At 47.0% G+C, this 23,146-nt stretch overlaps 1 protein-coding gene across 19 annotated transcripts in view; it reads right to left on the bottom strand.

Annotated features, from left to right (window-relative positions):
• The window catches only part of DNM1 (dynamin 1), a 68,729-nt gene that overhangs the window by 12,419 nt on the left and 33,164 nt on the right, over positions 1-23,146 (bottom strand). For 13 of the 19 annotated variants that reach the window (XR_005106294.1, XR_005106293.1, XR_005106295.1 and 10 more), the window contains exons 11-17: positions 15,521-15,607; positions 15,245-15,315; positions 14,756-14,807; positions 13,527-13,538; positions 12,177-12,290; positions 1,540-1,649; positions 797-908 (exon numbers count right to left, since the gene is read on the bottom strand). Coding sequence is in view for 13 of the 19 variants with exons in the window: in XM_037401117.1 (XP_037257014.1) it covers positions 797-908; positions 1,540-1,649; positions 12,177-12,290; positions 13,527-13,538; positions 14,756-14,807; positions 15,245-15,315; positions 15,521-15,607 (558 nt within the window). In the remaining 6 variants the exon portion in view is untranslated. Of the gene's footprint in view, positions 1-796; positions 909-1,539; positions 1,650-12,176; positions 12,291-13,526; positions 13,539-14,755; positions 14,808-15,244; positions 15,316-15,520; positions 15,608-20,484; positions 20,624-23,146 lie in introns of all 19 variants that reach the window. The other 6 variants (XM_037401118.1, XM_037401108.1, XM_037401114.1 and 3 more) reach the window with 3 other exon arrangements.

Raw genomic sequence — 23,146 nt, 5'->3', positions numbered from 1 at the left:
TTTTTTTTAATATCACATCAGTTTGTCAGGAAATGCTTTAAGGCAAAACCCACAATCTTCACGTGTAACAGGAAAGATGAATGGGAGAAGTCTATCAGAAGCAACAAATACAAACAGATAAGCTATAATAATTTCTCTGATGGGAAAACTATTTATAGCAGCCTCCTCTTCAGAGGGGAACAGGAAGGCTTGGTACAGGAACGTGTACCAAAATTCTCTAAAACATACTTTTAAAGCAGAGCATAATGCTGACAGCAAGTGTTGTGGGACAAGGCTAAGGAAAGAGATAAGAGGTCTTGCTAAACCAGCATATTAAGGTGTCCACCAAGTAAAAGAAAAATTCAAATAACATCCCTTCCTAATTTGGGAGAGGGAATGGGAGAACAACTACTAAGCCAGGAAGCTCCGAACAAGGCCGTACAGTAAGCATTACTGAAAAGGAACAGTGTCTTTGCTCAGTAGACCCATGCTATTTAGTAGTCAGGTAGCTAAACATTCCCCTTATACTGGGAATTTAATGCCCACAAAAGAAGAGAGCTAGAGGGTTTATCAAGGCTGTCTGCCTACTTTATTTATCTCTGCTTTGAAACTGCCAGTTAACTTCACCCCAAGCTTCCTTAAAGGAAAAACCAGGACATATTATCAAGGATTTAAATTTTTGTTGCAAAATGTCCTCAGCTCAGGAAAGAGACAAAACCTCCACAGACTTATTTTTAACACAAGAGGATACAGCTATCCTTCTTAAGATACATGCATGCTGTGTTCCTTCTGATCCCGTTATTTGTCTATAACTTACCCCAACACGCTCTGGGTAGACTCCTGCACGAAGGAAGGAAGCCTTCCAGCTATCTACCTCCTCCTGGGTCTCACAGGCCAGCTCCAGCTGCCGGTAGTCCTTGTAGACATTCCTGAGAGAAAGACAAACATTTTGTTCTTCTGTATTGCAAATCAGGGATTTGCCCATATTTGACAAAGATGTCAGTGACCAGGAATCTTCCTGTCGTCTTAAGGCAGAGACACTTAGTCCTTTGCTAGTATCCTCATGACGACCTTGCAGAAGGAAAAGGAAATGATTTCTTTTTCATGAGCAAGTTTGACTGCCCCCAAATCAGTTGTGTGTTTTCAACAGCACCTGAAAGGTTCCCTTTTCAATTCTGCTTGCTGCTGGACTTCTCCAGCCAGGCTGGGTCCCCCATTTCCTATGGCTTTCCCTACTCACTCGCTAAGAACATTGATTATAATTGTATACCCAGCCACAGCCAGACCCAGGTAACCACAAGCAGCTGAAGGCTAAGGTCATGCTGCAGGCCATGCACTGGTGAAGCAAGAAGATGGTGCACATCTGTAATACCAGAAGGAATCAAGTCAGACTTCTTTTACAAAGTCTCTTGTCTCCTCCAAGAATTGCTATCCGTAAAGGATGCATACATCTTTCTGGGACAGCTATCCCAACATGCTCACCTTTATTCCCTGCTATCTAGTATTACATGAATTCTGTCCCCAGCTTCAAGAGCTTGGCACGTTTAGATGTGAGCATACCTCTGTTCAGTGTTGAAGAGAGCAAAGATGTGCTTGCTGGACATGAACCCCTTCTCAACATCTCGCAGTTTCAGGTTATCCACTGGTAACATATACTTCTTCTCCTTCTCCTGAAAAGGGGGTTGGCAAGAAGTCACTCACTGCTCCAACAAACGTGGCCCAACAACCCTGCCCCACCAACTCCTCCAGGAGCAGGCAGCAGCGTGGCACTGCCGCAGCTCCCCAGCTTGTGATCAACATCAGGGTCATCACTCTTCCCAGCAAGTGGTCAGTCAGCACCAAGACCCTCACCAGCCACTTGACATCCAGAGCAGGTCTGCTTGAGTGTGTTTCAACACACTCTTCATCACTCTGCTCCTTATACCTCTGCCCTCAGGACAGCATTAATGAGGGGAAACACTGCTGCTGGTCAGGGAAGGGGCGAACAGCCCTCACAGCCCCACTTCGTTTCACTTTTAACCACTGCAAGCCTATATCCAGGTTCAAGAAAAGCCAGGCACGTGATAGAGAAGCTGGTTTGACACAGAAATTATGGACTATATCAACTTAAATTCACCTTTTCAGAAAAGCTGTCTTTCTCACTTTATCTTATTACTGCCCTACAGTCTATTGGTTACTGCGAACCCTTTTAAAGTTTTAATTCATATTACCAATAATAACTATGCATCAAAGGATCAAAGAGCAGGTCTGGCTACAATAGTACAGGTTACTGTAAGGTTACCTGAACGCCCCCCGTGTTGAAAAAAAATCAAGTAACTATGCCCGTTAATGACAAACCTCACGCTCCAAATTATTAGAAGCTCAAGCAATATGGGCACCACTTGCTTAGCGAACGTTAATATTGCTTGGTGAATGTTAAAACCCAGAATCTGAAATCTCAGTGACCAGACTCAGAGAGTTTTAAGGGACCTATTTTTCAGAGTAACTGCACCTACAACCCTCCAGTCTGGCTCCTAAGAGATATCTCCAGCTAAACACAGAACAAGGCATCCAAAAAAACCTCAACATTTTTGATCCTAGGTACCATCATTTAACAAACCCGATCTTAGTTTCTGAATGTAAATATAAAAATTATTCTCCCTGCTTAGTCGCAAATCTGGATCTACAGCAAATTAACAGAAGTGACTTTGGGTTAAGGTTTCCATGTGAACATCCTGCTCCAGCTGGGTATCATACCCCAACACAACAAGAGAGGGAGCCATCACACTGGTCTCCAAAAGGCAAAACGCAGCTAACCCAAGACTGACGTAGAAACGGAGCACACTTTTGTGCACAAGCATGCCCGTGTGACTGTCCCCCTTGTGAGGATCTCGTGTGTTTGTAGACCCTTCTTGGCTGGAAACAACAAAACGTGGTTGCTCTCAGGGGAAAGAAGAATGGAAAACAAAGATGGTCAGTGAGCAGAGACCCTGAAGAGCTAGCTAGAAAACAGAAGCAGGGCAGAGCAGCAGATAAGGATGACAAAGCTGCTGACCTCAAACTCCCAGGGGATGGCAAGTCCAGCCCAACACCCTCTTAAGTTTTAGTTAAATTGATCTGAGTTTTCTAAGGATATCAGACACTACACAGTTCAGACAGAGCCTAAGGATCGAACTATACCATTCCATTACAAAATTTATGCAACAAGAATGGCAGCATCCAGAAAATAAAGGAGATCACTTGGGTAGCTACCAGACTCTCCATTCTCTCTCAAAGATGCCAGGCTATGAAAGCAGGAAAGTTCTTCCAAGCAAATTTCCCTGCATTTTTTAATACTGTTGATCAGGCTAGATTAGAAGTGGGCAAGCATTTTTGTGACGGGACATCTGTCAGCCAGGTACTGGTCTCAGAGCCTGACAGACCACTTCAGGTTCTGTAAGCCACAAACAGCTTCCAGCTTTCTATTACTTTGGGTTATTATGCTGGTTTAGGTTGAACCAGCAACCTAGAAGTGAAGTACACCAACTGCTAAGTCCCTAGGCAAGACAGACCATCCCCACTGCAGACTCACTTAACTGCAACTCCCTGCATCCACCCCACAGTCTCTGGGCTAGTAAAAAAAAATAGCTGATGTTGAAGGTGTCTGAGAAAAATCACTCTGCACATCATTGCATAGAAACCTAGCAATGGAGTCATTCTTCAGGGGGGAAAAAAAGAAGTCAAAAGGTAAGGGAATCCCACGTCCCAGATACGGAAATACACGCTCTTTGCCAGAGTTTCAACCTTCACCTCTTCCAAGCTCTTGCATAAATGCTGCTGCATGATCAAGACAACACGATCTCCGCATGCTGATCTTTCCATACACCAGACAAGTCACGTATCTGTACACCAGATAAAATAGCAGTCCTCTAAGGTAGCAAGAGCAAACTGAGGACACTGGCACAAGGCAAGAAGCCCCCATGCCATGTATGCTGTGGGGCAATGCACGCTGCTGCTCATCAGCTCCCCACAGCTCCCCCCTCTCCCAGTCCCCCACTTCAGTCTCTCCAGCTTCTCAATTTTCAGCCCAGCCTGTTTTATATCAACACTCTGACTTCATTTCCTGAATGTAGAGACAGGAAAGTGTGGAACGAGCTGCCAAGGGCTGAGCCTCTCAAAACTTTGGCTGAGCCCTCTGCCCATATGTTAGCAATCTGGCAGTATGTGCTATGGCTGAACAGCATCCTGGCCAAGAGGGGAAAGGGGCTTCTCTCTCTCTCGCTTTCCAAACTTGGAGTGGAGGAGGAAAGAGAAGGAAGAGCCAGCACACATCAAAATGGGAAAGTAGTTTGTGAAATACTATATTCAAAGCCCTAAGTCTGATCCCAAGAGGCTTGTGTGGCTCATAAGATATCTCCCCCTGCCTATGAGAAGAAATAAAAAAAATAACCAGGCAAAGCTCTCAGCAGCAGAGTGTATGTTATATAAAATGCGCACGTTGGCTGCGAGTTAACCTGTAGAGCCACGCGGCCAAGGAGAGGTGGTGAAGTGGCAGAAGCACTCAGACTGGCTGTACAAAACAGAACATGGATGCTCAGTGCTGGCTAGGGAATGCTGTAGGCGTGGGGCTAGCTACCCCTAGTCAGGGCTCTTGCTCCCAACCGGAGTCACACTACTCGCATGGAGAACTGCAGAGAGAGATGGCTGCAAGCTGCTTGCAGAGGCAGGATAAGTGCCAGAGGATTAGTCCCCCACCCCCAGCACAGTGCAGATACAGCCATATGGCTCTGTACTTTGCATCTACCAAAGAAAGAAAATACACATTGCCAGGAAAAGGACCAGGATCCATTAGCCATTCCAATTGTGGGTTGTGGAGTACAACAGCTGGAGGAAAAAAAGGGATACCACAACTGCAGCCTCATGTTGCAACATCCTTAATGTGGCTACCCGACTCCTTATAACTACTAGATTCTAGAGATTGGTTTTGACCAGAGACAACAATGGTTCGCACTATCACCTGAATAATTTGTTGCTATCCTGTAGGTAATAACCTACAAGAATAACCTACAAGCAAGGCAGCCTGGCTCAAAGCATTTCCTCCATTCAACCGGACTGCCTCAACAGCAAGCTGAATTTTCCTACTCTCAGATACATGTGAAATGAAGCTGACAGATGCATGTGTGGGCTCCCCTAAGGTTGGAAATTGGCACTCACAGTACAAGAAAGTAATTAGTAGAGTTATTAGAACTCAGTTTGCATTTGGAGCCCAAATAAACTAATTAAAGGTTTCTCTGTAGCTGTTATGACAAACCCCTCCTTTTGCACAGAGACAAGGGTCTGTGGGTATGGGGGGAAGAGCATCGCCATTGTTTTAACTGGTGGCCGTGTGAAATTAGGAGAAATTCGTCTTGCTTAAACCTCTTACATCTCCTTTCCTTCTTGTAAGAGGTAAAGCACTATGGGTAAACAAACCTGCCCCTGAGATGACTGAGGTTTCAGTCAAATCATTTGTATAAAACACATATGCAGCATTTTGGGAGCTCCTGTAATAAAACTCTATTGAAATGGAAACACATTAACATCATAATTGATAATTAACAGACTGTAGGAATACATGCACATTACAAGATTATTAAGAAGCCTCTGAAAAACAATCTGGAGTATTTGAAAGCAAGTTAGCAGGGCATTTTAAGTGAACAGGCTCCCCCCAACCTCCAACCAAGACGTTACCAACCACTTTCTGCTTCTTGCCTTTGCAAAGAAAATGCACATTTAGAAGAGCTGAATTTCTGACCTACGATTCTTCCAGCAAGCCCTAGTCATCCCACAACCTACATACATCTCAAGCCCACCTGCATCACTTAACTTTTACCCTCAAAAAAGTGTAGTTTACCAGACACTGATCACTGCTCCAAGCTGCAAAGCAGCTGTAATGGCTTGTTTACATCAGAAGGCTGCGTTGGTTTAACTTAGACACACACCCTAAGATTTTAAGCTGATTTAGTTCAAAAGCTCTGTAGACACTAGGCCTGGACTCACGTGATTGATCACAACCATTACTGTCGGCTTAATCAGCACAGCCATGGCAATCAACTCACCTGCACAAAAATAAAGGTTTTTATTTGCAGCAGCTGAAATAACATGCAGATTTAAACATACAGCTAAATGCAATCCTAGGAACCCATCAGAGAGTATACAAGAAAGCACAGCTGGAAACTGAGTATCTTAAGAGAGGTTACAGTGGCCAAAACTCCACTGCCGTGACCTCTCTAAGGTCACAGTGATGTCCACCAGCCTTTGCAAAGGACAAGCAGGCATTTCTTCCTACTCCTGTCCCTGTGCCAGGGCAGGGACGGACAGTCCCCAGTATTGGACTTGCTTTGATGAGGTAAAGTGCAACACACATGCAAAGCATTGCACACCTCCGGGAGGAGGAGAGGGCTGGGTTACCCTTCCCCAGCGCACAGTTAGAGCTGAAGTGGGAGTTCTGGGTGTTCACATTTTTGGCCACAAATCTTAGCCATCCACCAGCATGCACACAAGAGAGGGGGATCCTGGAAGGCAGACGCGCACACACAGAGCCCTCTTTATCCCTGCAGCACCAGGGAGAGAGCGAGCAAACCACACGGCTAGGGCTAACATCTGGAATCGTTACGTGGGAGCCAAGCGCCACAGAGAGCGACAGCATTCCTAAGTTTCCAAGCGGGGCAGGGAGCCCTCCTTTCCCCCCCGCACCCCCACCCGCGGCCGGCTCGCTTCCTGCCCCCCCCCAGCAGCCAGCAAGCTCCTCCTCCGGTCTGGTTAGCTGCACTGCCACGTCAATTGAGGCAGAAGGACAGAAGGGAAGCAAGAAGGGAGGGAGCAAAAGCCAGAAGAGGGAGGGAGACTCAGCAATGCCAGACATTGTAGGGGGGAGAAAAAGAGGGGATGTGGATTGCTCCTGCAGTAGCCAGAGGTGAGCTGCAAAGGCAACTGGCCAAGGCGGGTCAAAGGACCCTTTTGAGGACTTGGAAGCAAAGGCTGGTCCTGTTTGAGCTTTGCTCCGGACCCCAGGCAAAGGGCTGATCTACAGGACAGAAGGAGATGAGGGTGCCTGGGGCCTGGGAATCCGCCCACACAGCTCCACAGGGAAGAAGAGGAGCTGAATGAAGCAACAAGTTCTGCACACCTGGGTGACAGCCAACACTTCACAGCATTTCCTCCTCAAACAGCAGTAATTAATTTTTTTTCCTCTTTCTAAAAAGGTGCAGCATACCCCAGGTGGAAACCAGGTACCAGCTTGACACCGGCACTGGAAAAGGAAGGAGCTCGGAAGCTTGCTCCAAATTGGAAACATGCAGGCAGCAACATTTCTTCTTCCCAGCTGCCAGAAGAGGATGCTTTTTCAATCAGGACTTGGACTTCCTTTCACCCCATCTCTGCCCCCAAAGCCCCATCCCAAAAGCAGGGAGGGGAAAGGACTAATGAGCTGCTGATAACCGGAGAGCAGATCGCAGAGGCTCCACTCCGTCTGCCCAGTGTTCAGACTACCTGTTCAGGACTACGAGATTGTACAGTAGTCTGCACATTGGTTAGGCTGTGCTGGGATACACCACACACTGCCAGTGCTGCACGGGGACGGCAACACCTGCACGGCAGAGGGGGATGCTTGGAGAGGGTGGGCTGCAGGGACAGCTGCATGCAAAGTTCACTCATCCCTCAGCCTTTGGAGCCATGCTTGATGATGACTCTTACCCGCCTGTTCACCAGCCTACTCACAACCCTCTTATCCCTCCTCCGTCTCTTTTACCCCTTCTTTTCTTTCAGCTCCATGCACTTGCCCCAGGGGTAGCTGCGTTCAGGATGGCTTGAGTCTCACATGCTAAACTTTGCCATGAAATGCAGAGATAGACAAATGGGCCTGGCAGATTCATAACCACACTGTGCTTTGCTACCTCAGAAAGCAAGACCAAGCACAGAAAGGTGACTGGAGAAAGGGGATTTCATATAGTAAAAAATGTTGTTCATTAGTATAAAGAAAAACCTGCAAAGGATTGAAAGTTGGAGGTTTAGATGCTCTGGAAGTTGTGTTTACTTTGATGTTTGTCTGGAAAAGAAATAAGGGAATTAGTGAGTAAAAGCATAAATGAGGACTGGTTAAGACCGAGTAAGATATCCATGAGAAAACATGTGCTTGTGAAAAAACACAACTGAATGAATAAAAGAGCTCCACAGAGGCTGTAAAGAGACAGAACATGTTCCAGAGAGCACCTGAGGGCAGTGTGAAAGCAGGAGAGGAAGAACCTCAGAGCAGACCTGCTTGTGTGGTCTTTAAAGAAGCCGGACACAAAAACCTGGCTGCAGCCAGACCCATCACAGTCAGTTTCTGATGAGTCGTGAGCATCAGAGCAAAGACAAAAGGATTTCTACCAGCTGAGCTGGGCTTCAAGGACATGGACTGTTGGGGCGGGGCGCAGTGTAGAGAACACCAGGGAGTGCATGTGGGTGCAGTGGAGAACAATCTCAGTATTGATTAACGGGGGGTTTTTTGAACTAGAATTGGGAACAAGACATTGACAGGTACAGAATAAGCAGCTATCTAGTACTGTCAATGAGGTCACATCTTCCCAAGAAGAGAGAGTACGTTTGTTCTTCAAGCAAAAGAGAAGGTGTAAAGACAGAAAGAGCTCAAGCACAAATGATACAGCAGGAATTGACATGATGCATAAAGAGTATGAGGCATCCCCCAGGCACCTGAAAGTTCCTAAAAGAGTATCAGGCATCCGCCATGCACCTGAAAGTTCCTAAAACTCTGCATTTCCCCGCCCCCCCCCCCAGGACTGACATTGCACACAGCACATGAATACTTTTCACACAAGCAAATAAGGCCATATTCTTCTCACGCAGTCCCCTGTTCTTACATGCCCCAAATTTCTAGTACGTAATTTACCTGAGTAAGGACAGAAGGCCCCATCTGTATTGCACATTTACACAAATTCCCAAAGGAAACCGCAGATACATCCATCCACCCAACTGTGCAAACAGTCTGGCACGCAGTAGCACACAGTCACAGCCACTCCAGCAGAAATTCACCTTTGCAAAGCAGAGGACACAGGGGTCCCCTCCAGCAGGCAATATGCTTTACTAATAGCAACCACCCCGAGCACAGTACTCATTGCATCTTGTCTACAAGGTCCCCATCACCAGTAGCTCTCACCCAGCTCACAGACCCTCTCTTCCAGCAGGTGGGAAAACCCTGGAGAGAAGTGGGTACTGTGCATTTCATAAAGGATTCAGGCTGGAGGACTATTCAAATTAAGTTCTGGCTTCACATCCACTGTGGTGCTTGCTGAGCAGTTAGCCAGTGTGCTGTGCTGCTGCTCCAGCCCTGGGGACACTGTGGCCTCCCTGAGCAGGGAAACCTCGTTCTACGTTTCCAGCAGCCAGAGGAGGCTCCTCCCCACTGCTGGCCAGCAGCACAGTCCCACAGGTCTCGGGAGGTGCAGGAGGGTCTCCAGGTCTTGGGAGGCAGCTTTCTGTGGGGCCGCTCTCCATGGGACCAGTGTTTGACTCACTGAAAGGAGACAGGAAGAAAAACAGAGAGCTCGGGCACACACACGCTCTTGGCAGCAAGGCGGAGTGGGGAGCCAGCTTTCCACCCTGCCTGGCCTGCTCCCTCCTTCCCCTCCCATTCCCCAGCACACTCCTTCAGACCCCTCCAGAGCATCAACAGCCATACAGCCCTACTAATGTGTAATGCTGGGCCCTTTAAGACATTTTAAGTTTCAGTTCCTTTCAGAGGCAGAGGAAAAACAAGCCAGCACTGTGGAAAGACTGGTATTTCACTAATGGGGTCCAGATGTCTTCATTCCAGAGACTCTGGGTCCTGGCTTGCAAAACAGGGCAGGAAGATGCTGTGCCCCCAACTCCTCCCAGCTCCAGAGCTGCTAGCCTAGCCTTCACCCTCACCCCACCGCACACCTCCTCACCCTGCTCCTTCCCCCATTGTCACCCACAGCTCTGCCACCAGCTCCTCCATCTGTACAAGACTGGTTCAACTCCCTCCTCCTTCCCCCGGAAAGCGGCCAGAGGGCAGGGGAACCGGGACAAGGGAGCCCACAGAAGTGCAGGGTGGGGCAGACAAAGCCTCCCCCTTCCCTCAGAGCTTAAGTGAAGTAAGATCATGGTGTACAGCCTTAAAAAAGCGCACGAGAACATTTCATGAGCTGTAAAGGATACCAGTCCTTCTGAACCGATGGCAAAGGAGAGCTCTGGGACAGGCATGTGAAGATAACCCTGCCTGACAGAGGACCATGCACTGCAGACAGCTCTTCAGGATGGAGCCAGCTCCATGCAGGACTGAGGTGTGGGATAGGAATCCCCATGCTCTCCAAGTGACCCCTCAAATGCACTAGCCTGACTCAACTGTGGAGTTCAGGTGGACACTGCTTCCCTTCTCCCTCACAACAGCCAGTGATCAAGGAACTGAACTTGGAGAGGAAGCAAAAAAAGGCATGCTTCCCTTTCCCCCCTGCTCCCACTCAGCAGAAGACAAAGGCTCCTTTCTCAGAGGCAGCTCAGACCTCATCAGTGCCAGCTCTCCATGTTTAAGGGACCAAGGCTGGCAGGGAACAGTTTTCATTAGGCAGCTCTTCCTTTACTGTCCAAAAGCGAAATGGTGCAGACCTCCTTTTGCTATTGACACCCAAGGCTGCCCTCCCTCAGGAGAGAAGGCAGGTCCAACCCCCATCCCAGGCAACTGGAATCTATCAACAGTTTATACATCCCCACTGCAGCCCTCCCTCCCACTCCCCGGGGAAGAACAGGGAGTTCTGATCATCTCTAATACAAATGTAGCAGCTGGCTTTGATTAAACGACTTATGTTTATAACCACTTGACCTGCATATGCAACCCAGAGGAAAGTGAAGCCTCCCCAAGCAACTCTGAACACAAAGGGCAGGGGGTCTTACAGCAGAGACACACTGGTTTAGCGAAAGACATTTCAGTGCCTGGTTCTTTAATTAGAAAATTGCTGCCTGCTCATCCATAGCAGCACAGCAGCAGTCTCCATGCAGAAAGTGATATTTAGAGGCTGATTCATCACCATATTTGTCATCATTTCCACCTGCCGAGAATAAAACAAGCCCAGTGATATGAACTAGACAAGAAGCCAGGCCTAGTTGCAGCTCCCAGGCATAGGACCTGAAGGACACACACCCCAGTAAGAGGCTAAGCAGTTTATTTGCAGTCAGAAACCCTCATCAACTCACAATGCATCACTACATCACACCAGGCATTTTTCATCCCCCAGCACACCAAGTGGGGCTAACCCTTTGGATCACGTTCTTACCAAAGCCATTCACCTATTCTTTCCCTTTTCAAAGTAATCAGCAAAGGCAGTTATCTACCTTTGTCTTGCACAGGAAGCAACACACTGTTGACAATGATAATTGCAGCTGGGACAGTTCTGTCCACTTAGATTGTGGCCCACTGAAGCTGAGACACACCACGGCACGCTGCTAGAATTCCTAATACTCAAGATTTTTCAAGCAACTCTACAGATTAAGTCCATGCTCCTATCAGTGATGCTCCACACACCACTACACTTTTGACCAGGAGTACTCTAGCCATTCACAAGTCAAACAATTTTACAAATAATAAGGTAACTGGCATGTTCAATGTAAAAACATCTAAAAAAAGCAAACCAAAATACATTCCTGCTTTGCAGGCTTAATAACTGAATCCTGGAGAAGTTTACTTGAAGTTAGAAGGAACCAGCACCTGAGCTGCAGCTTCAGGTCCACAGCTCCTGTTGCTGTGCTCAGAAAGGAAATAGCTTTTTTTCTTGCAACCAGGAGAGATGCACGAAAACCTCTGCCACACTCCTTAAGGAAACTCATCGTGGCCACCCCACAAACATCCAAAAGTCCAAATCTTGGAACTAACCCATCACACCCTTGATTGCAACCGCCACAGCAAGACAAATAAAGGTCAAATTCATTCAAGTGTTTGTCAAACTTCTGCTGAGCCAGGGCTTCAAGCATAGACGTTACTCCTTGTACATCAGTAAAGCCACACTCACATCAATTCATAAATGCTCAGCAGTGCTGATGCCACAGGAAGCCCAGATCAAGGGTAGTTTCAGCTTGTGTCACCAGCTGCAGACAGCGCTCAGAAGGTTCATCTGTAACACCCGGTGAACTGAAGGTCTTATATCATCAGATGCCCAAGACTCTAGTCACAGAGCTGAGCTACTCACCTCGTCATCCTTGTACCAGGAGAGGTTCTCTGCTGTCAGGACAAACCAATACTCCTTGGAGCCACCCTTCATAATCCCAATGTTGTTGATGGTGAGCCAGCCCTTTCGGATGACCTAAGGGGGTGGAAGCAGCGTGCATTAACAAGGGCCCTAAAAACCTGGCCTTAGGCGACAGAGGAAAGATCAGAGGGTATCCCTACACACAGAGTAGTATGGAAAGACAAGGAACACCATGCTCTCTGCTGCTGCCAGAAGAGCCCCCCACTCAACTGGCCAGTGAAGGTCTTTGCCTCAAAAGGGCCAGGAATAGTATAAAAAGGGCGCAGGAAGGAACCTGGCAGTGCTGTGCATTATACCCTCTGCCAAGAGGAAAGAGATACAGGACTGCATCGAGAGTGGCTCAGACACTGGCACAACCTACAAGCACCAGATCACAGCAACACACCCAGAAAAGGCCATGCCTAGAGTAAACCAGGACAACAGCACACCTTTCAGCACACCACACAGGTGGAGTGCTTCACTCAGCTTAGGGATGGGGGGAACCAGTTCAAGAGAAGACTGGCAAGCAACCCAGGAAGAACTGTGTTTAGTGAAAGGAGACACTAAGTATAACAGAACAAAATGGTGCATCTGGACTTCAGCACACCCAGGTATTTGAGTAGACATATTAATTTAGGGCAAACCATGTTCCTTTAAGTTTAGTCTGTAAAGAAGCCAGGTTGTTACTCTCGAGGGAACTCCAACTCACCAAGTGCTGGTTTAGAGCCTCACACATGCAATAATCCAATGTAAGTATGCGTCATCCTAAATGCATTAGCTTTTTTAGGTATTACTGCACTGTTAACACCCAAAAACATCTGCATGCATGTGTGTATAGCTTGTATGGATATGCTTGCTGAAAACGACCTGGCATTGAAAAACCATGTGACTGCACTGCATATTAGCAAGTTGTACTGTGTGAGCAGCCTACCACAGAGGTACACAATCATTTTAATTGGCAGTTTACCCTATAAAGGTAAATGTAGGAGCACTGGATCTTCACCTGGTACCTACTGTTAAGCTGAAGATAGCCCTATTCTCTCCGTGGGCAGGAGGGGGCAGCGAAACAGAACCACACATCCTTGGAGCACTGCTTTTCATCTCCACCCACCCACAAGATGTACCAGCATTTCTGAATTTTTCCTCAACACACCACCTTTTCACCTAACTTCTGCTTCACCTGTGTCTAGTGCCAGCTGCCCTCCTCTCCCCATTCAGCAGCAGAGGGAATTTGTTTATGCACTGTCCTTGCCTTCCCAGATGCAACATTAATGTTCATTAGCACACCCTGCTGAGTGGCCTTCTACTCACCAGGATCTCATCCTGCAAAGGGGAACCATAGCAACAGCAGCAGAGCAGGAGAGGAGCAAAGAGAGGAGAGATTGTTACTAGGAAAGCTGGAGCAGGAGAAGAGAGGCTCAAAAATAGAAGAAATTGGAAGCTGGTACCAAATCTTTTACCCCAGGTGTTAACAAAAGCAACCCCCATCCCGAAATAAAGTCTGCTAATGGGAAAGCCAAAGCGCTTTACAGGTAGATCCAGAGTTTGCCCTTTGTACTCCTTTATGCTCAGGACTTCTGTAAGGTATCCTTCAGAGGATGGGGTTCCCTACAGCTGCTCCAATATCCCATGAAATGGATGGATGGCCAGCCCAACTTGCTGATCTACCTGCCTGCCATCAGTACTGGAACAGTCTGCATGTCTGCGTGCAGGGAAAGGCAGTCAAACACGTTACAAAGAGGAAGGTCAGGAGTGAATGTCTTTAAACAGACTAAGCAAAAGCCTTTGCTTCCATTCTCTATGAAGCTGCTTGTAAGGCTTTGTTTCTACAAGATCTTCTAGCCTAGACAGCCTTGTCACATCCCCAGCAAGTCTGGGTGTAAGTGTCATTAGATCCTTTTTTCATTGTATGTATGTTCCTTACAGTTCCTGAAGGAACAAGGGTACTCCTCCCCTCCACCGCTGCCTTCTCCCATGGGTGCATTCATACATACCCAGCGCAACCATAGCTATAATCACCCTTTGTCACCCTGTACAGAGGTTTAAGTATTCCCAGTGAAGTCTTCAAGAAGAGAGTCCACAAACTCTCTTGAAATCCGTTTCCAGAAAGTAGATACCACTGATGGGAAAGATAACTAGAAAAGGCAATTCCCTACTGTAACAGTTCAGACCCAGTGTTCTGCACCCTTCACCTCAGCAGAAGAGTGAGCACAGCTAGCGAAGGGGCTGAACAAACAGGAACTTACACAACATCAGCAGAGGTTTCTACCAGGAAAAACAAGACCAGATCTTGATTTTCAAGCACTTGTTTCCCTCTCCAACACTTTCCCTCCATTGCTGCTACATGCTCAGTTCTTCCTGACTACAGCAAGCCTAAAACACTATCCTCCAAGTATAAACAGAGTTTGAGGAGTAAACAAAAAAAAAAAAAACACCAAACTTAGAGCACTGCTGCATCTAGACCAACACTTGTCCACCTGGTAGCATCCAGGTAGCAAACATCCTTCTTGCAGCAGTGAAGGAGATGGAACTCGGCCTACCTGGTTGCCAGCTGCCTTCTTCTTGCTCATCTGGCTGCTCCTCTGCTGAGCACTGCAAACAACAGCAGAGACATTCAAAAGGCCTCAGGCTTTTCTTGATCACCTGAATCCTGCTCCCATCAGATGCTGCTACAGAGAGCTCATGCCCCTCACTGCTGCCTTCCAAGTCTGGATAACCCAACCCGTTTCCATCTGCTCCTTCAGCCTGGTCAACTCATCTTCTCACTCCCACCTGAACCACACATAGGTCACTAACGTTCCACAGTTTCTGCTTTTTCCATCCCCCAACACAACCCTAATACTCTAACTCCCCCTTCTACACACCCTTCCTCCCCCGCCTCACAATACAGAGCCACTGAAAAGCAACACAGAGCTGAACTATCCTTTGAGAAGACAGCATTTGCACCAGGGCCTTTGCAACCCATCTACTGGAGCAGCTATAGGACAGAGCCACAGGAGAACACATGCAGACAGGATGTGGGTGCTTACTTGGCAAAGCCAATGAAATCCTCATGGTTTGTGTTCATGTAAGCCAGCTCGATGTCTATTAGAAGCATGACCTGCCAACAGAGGCACAGACAGAGCAAGACAGATGTTAGTAATTGACACTGCTAGTGGCCAGGGGCAGACAAAGCCCTGCACGTTGTTCATCTGATCAGTCCTCTGCAGCCAGACACCCCTTGGCCCCTCTAGCTTAGGCTGTCCCTCCAAAGGTGTCCCCCATCCCACCCAGTCTCCCCTCTTACACACGCTCCTGACCCCTACCTGATCTTTGGTCCTGCCTTCTCTCTCACGGATGTGAGTAGTAACAATCCTCTCCATCTCCTCACGCAGATGAGGGTACTGGCTGAGCTGCAGGACAGAGAAAACACGTGCACATGGGAAAAGGAGGTATAAAGGGGGGGAGCAGCCCCCCACACGCATGCATGCATATATACACCCTGCAATCAGATATTTTCAAGGGAAGTTCTAGAAAGCTGGACTTGCAGACAGATTTTTCCAAGTTCCTGGAGGTCTGTTGGGGGCAAAGTTTATTCCCTCTTGCCTTGGGCTTCAGAGAAAAGCCTTTTTCACTCTTGCAGCAACCTTTCTGCCTCACCAGAGACCTGCTCCAAACCTAACACATTCTTCCTAGAATGAGGCTCTTGACAAACCCCAGATGTAAACATGTTGCTTGTTGGGAGTTTTTCTTTGTGAAAAATTTCTCTAGATGTTCAGCATCTCATTCTAGTAGGCTAAGTAGGTGAATGGCCTGTTGCTACAACCAGCTAAATCCTATGGGAATTCTCCCTGGGAAGTGGATTTCAATCCCCATTTGTTGAGGCACTAAGTGGAAACATCTGGTCGTCTCCATCAACATCTGCAGGCAGAGACAGAGGATGTGACCAACTCAAGGGTACATGTCTTCAAGAAACACTGTGCTCTGGGCATCCAGCTGCTTCTACCCGCTCTGCGCCGGGGCAGGATTACATGGCCCAGGTCTATACTCACATCACACCTACACCACACTTTCTGCCACATTACTGAGGGAATCTTTTCCTGCCCAGAAAAGCAGAAGGCCTTTACTAGCTGTGGTTCAAAAGAAGAATATCTACAGAAATCATACATGAGAAACACTTCCAAAATCAGCACCAAAGCTGCACAGTTTCACACAGCACCTATGTACTTGCCAGGATTCTTAAGTCTCTAGTAACTGTGTGCTTCTCAGATCAGGCCCAGCACAGTCAAATGAAATTAACCCTACAGACCCAGGATCTAGCTCTCTCTTCCACACTTCACCTATACTTTGTGAAACAATTCCCATCCCCCCCCTTTTTTTAATATTACCTCCAATTTGACTACAATATCAAACAGCATTTCCTGATATCAATCTTTTATATGTTTTTACACATGCTCTTGAGGGGATATAAATCTCATTTGCCTATGATCTGTACTACATTTGTTTTGTTCCTCCAGTTTACAAAAGCTTCTTAAACTGGTTTGGCCTTTTGTTCTGTATACATAAGCAATTATAACATGCTAGAAGGAGCTGTCTCAAAGTGTGCAGCATCACTACTGGAAGCCTCCATTAGATTCCATGCTAATCAGCAACAATATTTAACTTCTCACTACAAATAGTCTCAAATCTTTCAGCACACTTGCAGTCAAGCAAGTTGCAATCACCTGGAACTGGAATTGAGGGCTAGTTTTGGCACTGCCTGTTTTCACATGTGGTTTGTTTTGAACACCAATGACCCTACAAAGGCAGGAAAAAGCAAGTGAAACCAGTGTTCCCCACCACCATCTTGTCTTGAATGCACAAACTGGGTATTCTCCATGATCTTTATAGTTCAGACAGCTGGTTGCTTCAGAGACACACAGGCAAAGCTTCCCATTTCCTTTGGGGGGTTGGCAGAGGATTGATGGGCAAGTTATGTCAAACAAAACCAGAAAGTTGGAAAATCTCTAAGCAAGCCTCAGCTTCTTTGCTTCAAATAATAATAATAATAATAAAAAAAAAAAACCAAAAAAAAAACCACCACAAAAAAACCCAACAACAGTCAAACAAAAGCCCCCACACCAAACCCCCCACCCCTGCCACCCCCCACCATACCCATCAGTACAAATGCATACAAAGTGTAAAACAAGTTGTGGTTTATTCAGAACCCAGGTCATCTAGCAACGTTCATGTGCAAAAATAAATTGACAGCATCAGTCCCCATGCAGAAGCTTCCAATCCCAAGCATGCACAGGAGAAGCGAGGGTAGCCAAGGAAAGAGGACACAGACAAGCCACAGGATGTCATACCACCAGGGAACATGCAATAGGGCATAGAGGGGCAAGGAGTTATCCCCAGCAGTACAAACAGCACCCAGAAATGCCATGACTCTGAAAGACAGGAGAGCAGGCGACCCTTTGAGGGGTTAAGTCTGTCAGTCTGTGATCACAGCCCAGCTCAAGGGGTCTTTCAATCCTGTTTTAGCTGCATTTACCTGTTTAATCAAAATACAAGTTTACAGCCCTCTTTGAAAGCCAATTTGCCCCAACACTCCATAGTTCCCCACTGCAGATTCCAGGAGTCCTTGCCAGCACAAAGATCAACCTTTAGCTGAAGGGTTGCTGACTTGCAAGCCCTTCCTGCACTTGTGAGATGCTGCAGTGCAGACTGGCACAGAAGGTTCCTGCTTTTGTGAAAACATTAACTAGAACGTTACCCTCTTAAATGTAAAAAGGGCTTATACACTTTCACCAGCTTCCTGTTGATTTTGGAGCTGCTCTCCATCTAACCAACTGGAAGGAGGTCAGGATCAGGCCAGTCAAAGAACAGCAGCTAACTTCTCTTCAGCCCTCAGCTTTGTCTAATGGTCAAGAAATAATCAACTGCAAATCTTTTTGTACAGGAAAGCTGTACTTCTGCAGACAACAGATGGGTTTGCCACCTTCTATGTTCTTTATTGACACTCTCATATTATTCCATCTATGCAGCTTTAGCAACTGCACATACAAAGATTTCTTCACCATTTGTGGTGAAATGAAATAATTGTGACAGCACACAAACAATAACACACAATAGTTCAGGACAGCAACAAACCAAGGCTACAGGACTGTTAAGCTAATTCAAGAGGTGTTAGCCCAAGCACTGTTCCTTTCAAGAAGCCTTGCAGGCTTCTCCTGAGTTTAAAAGCTTGGGTTTTTGTCTTCTGAAAGACAGCATCAATTCACAACACAGCAAGCTTGGTATGACCTTACAATTAGCATCAGTCCTGAAGCAGCCTTTCCCAAATGCCTCCCCTAATAGCACATGCTCTTGTCCACATCAAGCAGTTTAAGGGCTATAACATGCAAGATAAATATTGTAAGTTAAGTTATGCCTCTCTGTATAAGTTACTACCTTATACCATCAAAACCCACCTCAGGCTGGCTGCTATCCTAAAATTGGATATCTATGGCAGTTACCTTCTACTCTTTCAGAGGGAGATACAGGCAAGATTAACCTTCTTACTGCATGTAGACATTGGACTTTAAATATTACTAAAGCCTTCCTTTTATTTTCCAGTACTACTACTATTAGTATTATATTTTCATTCAGGCAGCTATTTTGCATCTCTTATCTCTCTCCCTGGCCTCTCCAGCTTTTACCACAGCCATTGGTCTCCTATAATGTCACTGCTACTATCACCTTCCCTACAGACCTATCTTGGTTGCATCACCGTGGAACCACCGCACAGGGTCCTCCACCATATCACAGATTAAAATCTGCAAAGCAAGTGGGTATCCAGCCACTCTAATGACATGGTCCAATAGGGAAACTGGAATTCCACACCCTTGGAGTTTTCATAATCCTTCTCCCTCCCAACCCAGAGCAGACATCTCTGCCTAGATACAGAAGACAGGGTAAGCAGTCAAAACCATCAGAATGAAAAACCCACAAGAGAAGCAGGCTGGAAAGGAGTTACTCTGCCTCCACAATTTGGCAACAGCAGAACTCTGCAAGAAATAGACCAGGCAGAGCTTGGGGCATGTCAAAGATGTCTCCTTAACAGAGGTGGCAGTGAGCTCTGTGTGCCTAAGTACAACCAGACCCTACAAGCTCAGCTCCTGCCTTCACTCTGAACTCACATCAATTCCTATCTTTCTTCCCTCTCAATTTACGGGTATACATTGATGAGTCTGGCTGCAACTCTGGAAGAAGGGAATTGTCGTTTTCAAGTCCTAAAATAACCCATGAAACAGCCTTTTCCAACTCAGTTTCCAGAACATACTTCTGTTGTGTCACAGACATATGCCTGGCCCCTCACTGGTAAGTTTAACACTAATTGCCACATCTGCCTTTTTTTGGTTTTGGGGTTTTTTTGTTTGTTTGTTTTGGTTTTGTTGTTGGGTTTTGTTTTGTTTTTTTTTTTTAAGGAGGCATGGGGTGCCCCCTCCTGGAGAAAACCATCCCGGGAAACAAACTCGCTCCTGCCCCAGCCTCTGGGCAGTATTTGACACCCTCCACATCACTGGGGGCAGCTTCCCTCTCCAGCTGCTGCTGCCCTCTGCTAGCCTAAGGCTTCAGCTCCTGTGGTTCACAGCATGCAAGTATCCACGCTACCTCCCACTGAGCACAGTCCATGGAGCAAGAGATCAGCAGGAGAATGATGCAGAGGGTGTAATGCTTGGAAAAGCTTTTCCCCAAGTCTTTTGGGACAGTAATCTTCTGTTGACTCAGTATCTCTTGCAGAACATCCTGCACCTCAAACTTTTAAATCAACTGTTGTTTTGTATATGCTACTGCTCAACATAGCTCTGCAGACAACATGAAACCTGCTGACTACTCATGCTGTGGGGGCATATGAGGTCTTTTTATCTTTTTCTAGGGTAACTGGATTTTTTTAAGGGGGGGTCGCATTAAAAAAAAAAAAATAAAATCAAAGTTCACAATGCACAGGCAGTGGCACAGCAAAGCAGGGCCTGCAAAGGGTTCGATGCCACTGAGCCAGAGAGAAGAAAAGGGTATGCTAGAGTAATCCACTGGATCCCAGCTCGCCTTTCAGGTAAAAAGCCCAACAGCTAATGCCCGCTGCTCTTGATTTACTTTTAAAAGGCTCTTATACCTGCAGGTTGCTGCTCTCCTTTAGATGCGTTTTTATATCCATTTTCTTTCGCTAGGTTTGCTGGAGTTCCTGGGGCATGTGTGGAGGAACAGCGTGGAAGTGTGTGGGAAGGGGGTGGGCATTGACCTTTCTTTGCATTTTTTGTTTCTTTACCTTTTCGCTACACTTTCTGATGGTGGATGTGAGCTCACTCACTACCATATCCACACACTTCAGACTCGGCTCCTTCAACTTCTGCACCTGCTTTTTCACTATGGCTTCAAAAGCGAGGTCAGGCGTGAAGAGACCCGTTCTGCATGGCAGGGGCAGGGTGGGAGGAAGCAACGAGGAAGAAGAAAGCAAAGCAGAGAAAGAGCAGGAAGGAGGAAGAAAGAAGGAAGGAAAAGGGAAAAAGAGAGAAAACACAAGGCAAAATGAGAAGTGAGATTTTGGTTCATTGCATTAGTTTATTGAACCAGGTGAGCATTGCTATGGGGCCTGTGCACTGCCAAGTATCAGGAGAGTCTCCAAGCAAATGGAAGTGGCCAAGGGGAATGAGGTAGAAGCAGCTGGGCTAGTGAAACGGTGAGCTGTTAAAAGCAAGATGAATGGATGGAACTCCCCAGGGATCAAGTGATCTCTTCGTTAAAGGAAAGCTTTGAATTTTAAGACAAAGCTGCTTGCCACAGTGAGCCACTGCCTCTCTTCCCACAGGCTCACTGTGCCCCATTTCCCTTTGTCTCAGGCATTCCCCTACCCACCATGGTTCCCTCCCCCTTCGTGTTTTCCTTATTCCAGCTGCAGGAAACCAGAGCAGGAGCCAAGGAGACTTCCAAAGGTCTGTCACCTGCATCTTGCTTTGGCAGAACTGATGCCTCTTAGTTTCAGGGATTCAGACAGACTGTTCCACTTAGACTAGTTCAACTCGCTCACCTCCCCTACAACATTAACTTCCTCGGTGTGAGCAGATGTACCCAGTATTTAGGTCTGCCCCAGCTAACCTGTAGCACCAGACCCAATACAGGCCTGCTGAGGTTTACAAGGAAGTATTAATTTCCACTGATACCATCTATGCTGGCTTAAGTGTATTCTCAGTGGCTCTACTACGAAAGAACAGAAAGTCCACAGAAACTGGAGTTACTAAAACATGGCCAAGATTAATCCAATTCAAGCCTACCACACTCAAAGTTTTCAGCACATCTTCAACACTTTAGAGCTTCTACCAGGATGCTCTTTGTTACACAGTAGAAGTTACTAGTTTTAGCACAGGGCATTACTGCTTTGCAAGGGCTTTTAAGGGGCAGTGTCCACTTAACACAAGAAGGGCATGCTGCCTTTCTAAAGGTACAGTAAACAGCCAAATCTGTGCTGCTGACAGCTAGCAAGCAATCCAGAGCTAGCTATAAATAACCACCACCTCATTTAAATCTGGCGTTCCCCCCTTCACATCTCTGTGGATAACACCTGCAAGACCCCAAGTTACACCAGTACCAAAACATGCTTCAACGCATACTATAGGACCTACAACTAGTCTGTGTTTCAGGCAGCAAAGAGCTGGAATGTTACAGGATTCAGCTTCACCCAAGGGTCTCTCTCCAGGTGCCAGCAATGCCCCCTTTGAGCAAAGGAAGGGCATTTTCAGAGTTAAGTCCACATCCCCTGGCTCACCAGCCATTTCCTCATAATCCAGTTGCCCTGCTAAGCTCAGCATACAGTTACCCCCAGACCTGGGGGTCCCTGCACAACTACAACAACAAAATCACTCCCTTCTAGTACCCGAGTATCACCTGAATGATGGTATTTTGTTTCTTCAGATACAAAATTGTAACCATGGCTACTAGAGTACTGAAGTCAACCATCAAATTCTTAGCAGCAGAATTTGAACTAAAATTGAATGCTTTAATCCTGAATGTGTGACATTTCCCCCTAGTCCCTATGGTCTCTTCTCCCTTATTTCCCACTCTGCTGCACCCACCACCTGATCACTTGAGAAACCTGCCACTGTCAGAACAGACAGTCTATTCTGAAGTTGTCAATAAAAGAGAAAACAAAAAGAAACAATGAAGAAAACGGGAAATGAAGGGAAAGATGCAAAGAGAAAGAATTAATGGGAGATCTCTGAATGGCAACTGATGGACGGAGAATAAATCAAGAGAAGCTTCAGAGGGCATGAAAGAGGGCCCTTCTGATCCAGCTAGCAGGCAACTCTGGATACTTGGCAGCCCAAGGGCCTGTGCTTACCTGCCGCCAGGCTCTAATGGCAATTTTCTGGGTGCTCCCCACAGCCACACACCCCAAGAGAGGACAGCAGGACAGAGAAAGGAAGCTCCTCCAGCACTCTAGAAACCTGAGCAATCTCTCACTGTACCCACTTTGCTTTCCCAGTCTGTCCAGGGGGGCAAAGCGCGTGCCTGAGCCCTTCTGCGGAGGCTCTCAGCCCTATGGGCTGGGCATTTCTGCAAGGGTTGGCGAGTATCAGCACTTGGGCACCTTTCCCCATCCCTGCAGATACAGGGTGTCAGACTCTCCAGATACCTCCTGCAACACCCATTTACCTGCACCTGAACAGCCAGTGGCGATTCCAGTCTCCAGTGCCCGTACCACCATCCTAACTGAGGTGCCTTCTCACCAGCACCTAGCCCTGCCTGAAGCAGCAAGCCATGGCTGAGAGGAATGGAACAAATCATCTGTCTTGCTGCCTTTCAACCCCAACCTCAGACCACAAAAGCTGCCATATACAAAGGGCAGAATCAAGGCAAGTTCCCTCCCTCAGCCCTAATACCAGCATGGATCCCAAAGGGCAAAACCCAAAGCCCTCTCTCTCCATCAGAGAGAG

Source organism: Falco rusticolus, chromosome 9 (assembly GCF_015220075.1).
Source record: "Falco rusticolus isolate bFalRus1 chromosome 9, bFalRus1.pri, whole genome shotgun sequence".
Classification (NCBI taxonomy): Eukaryota; Metazoa; Chordata; class Aves; order Falconiformes; family Falconidae; genus Falco; species Falco rusticolus.
Note: the sequence above shows the minus strand (reverse complement) of the source record. Positions and strands in the feature narration are given on the sequence as shown.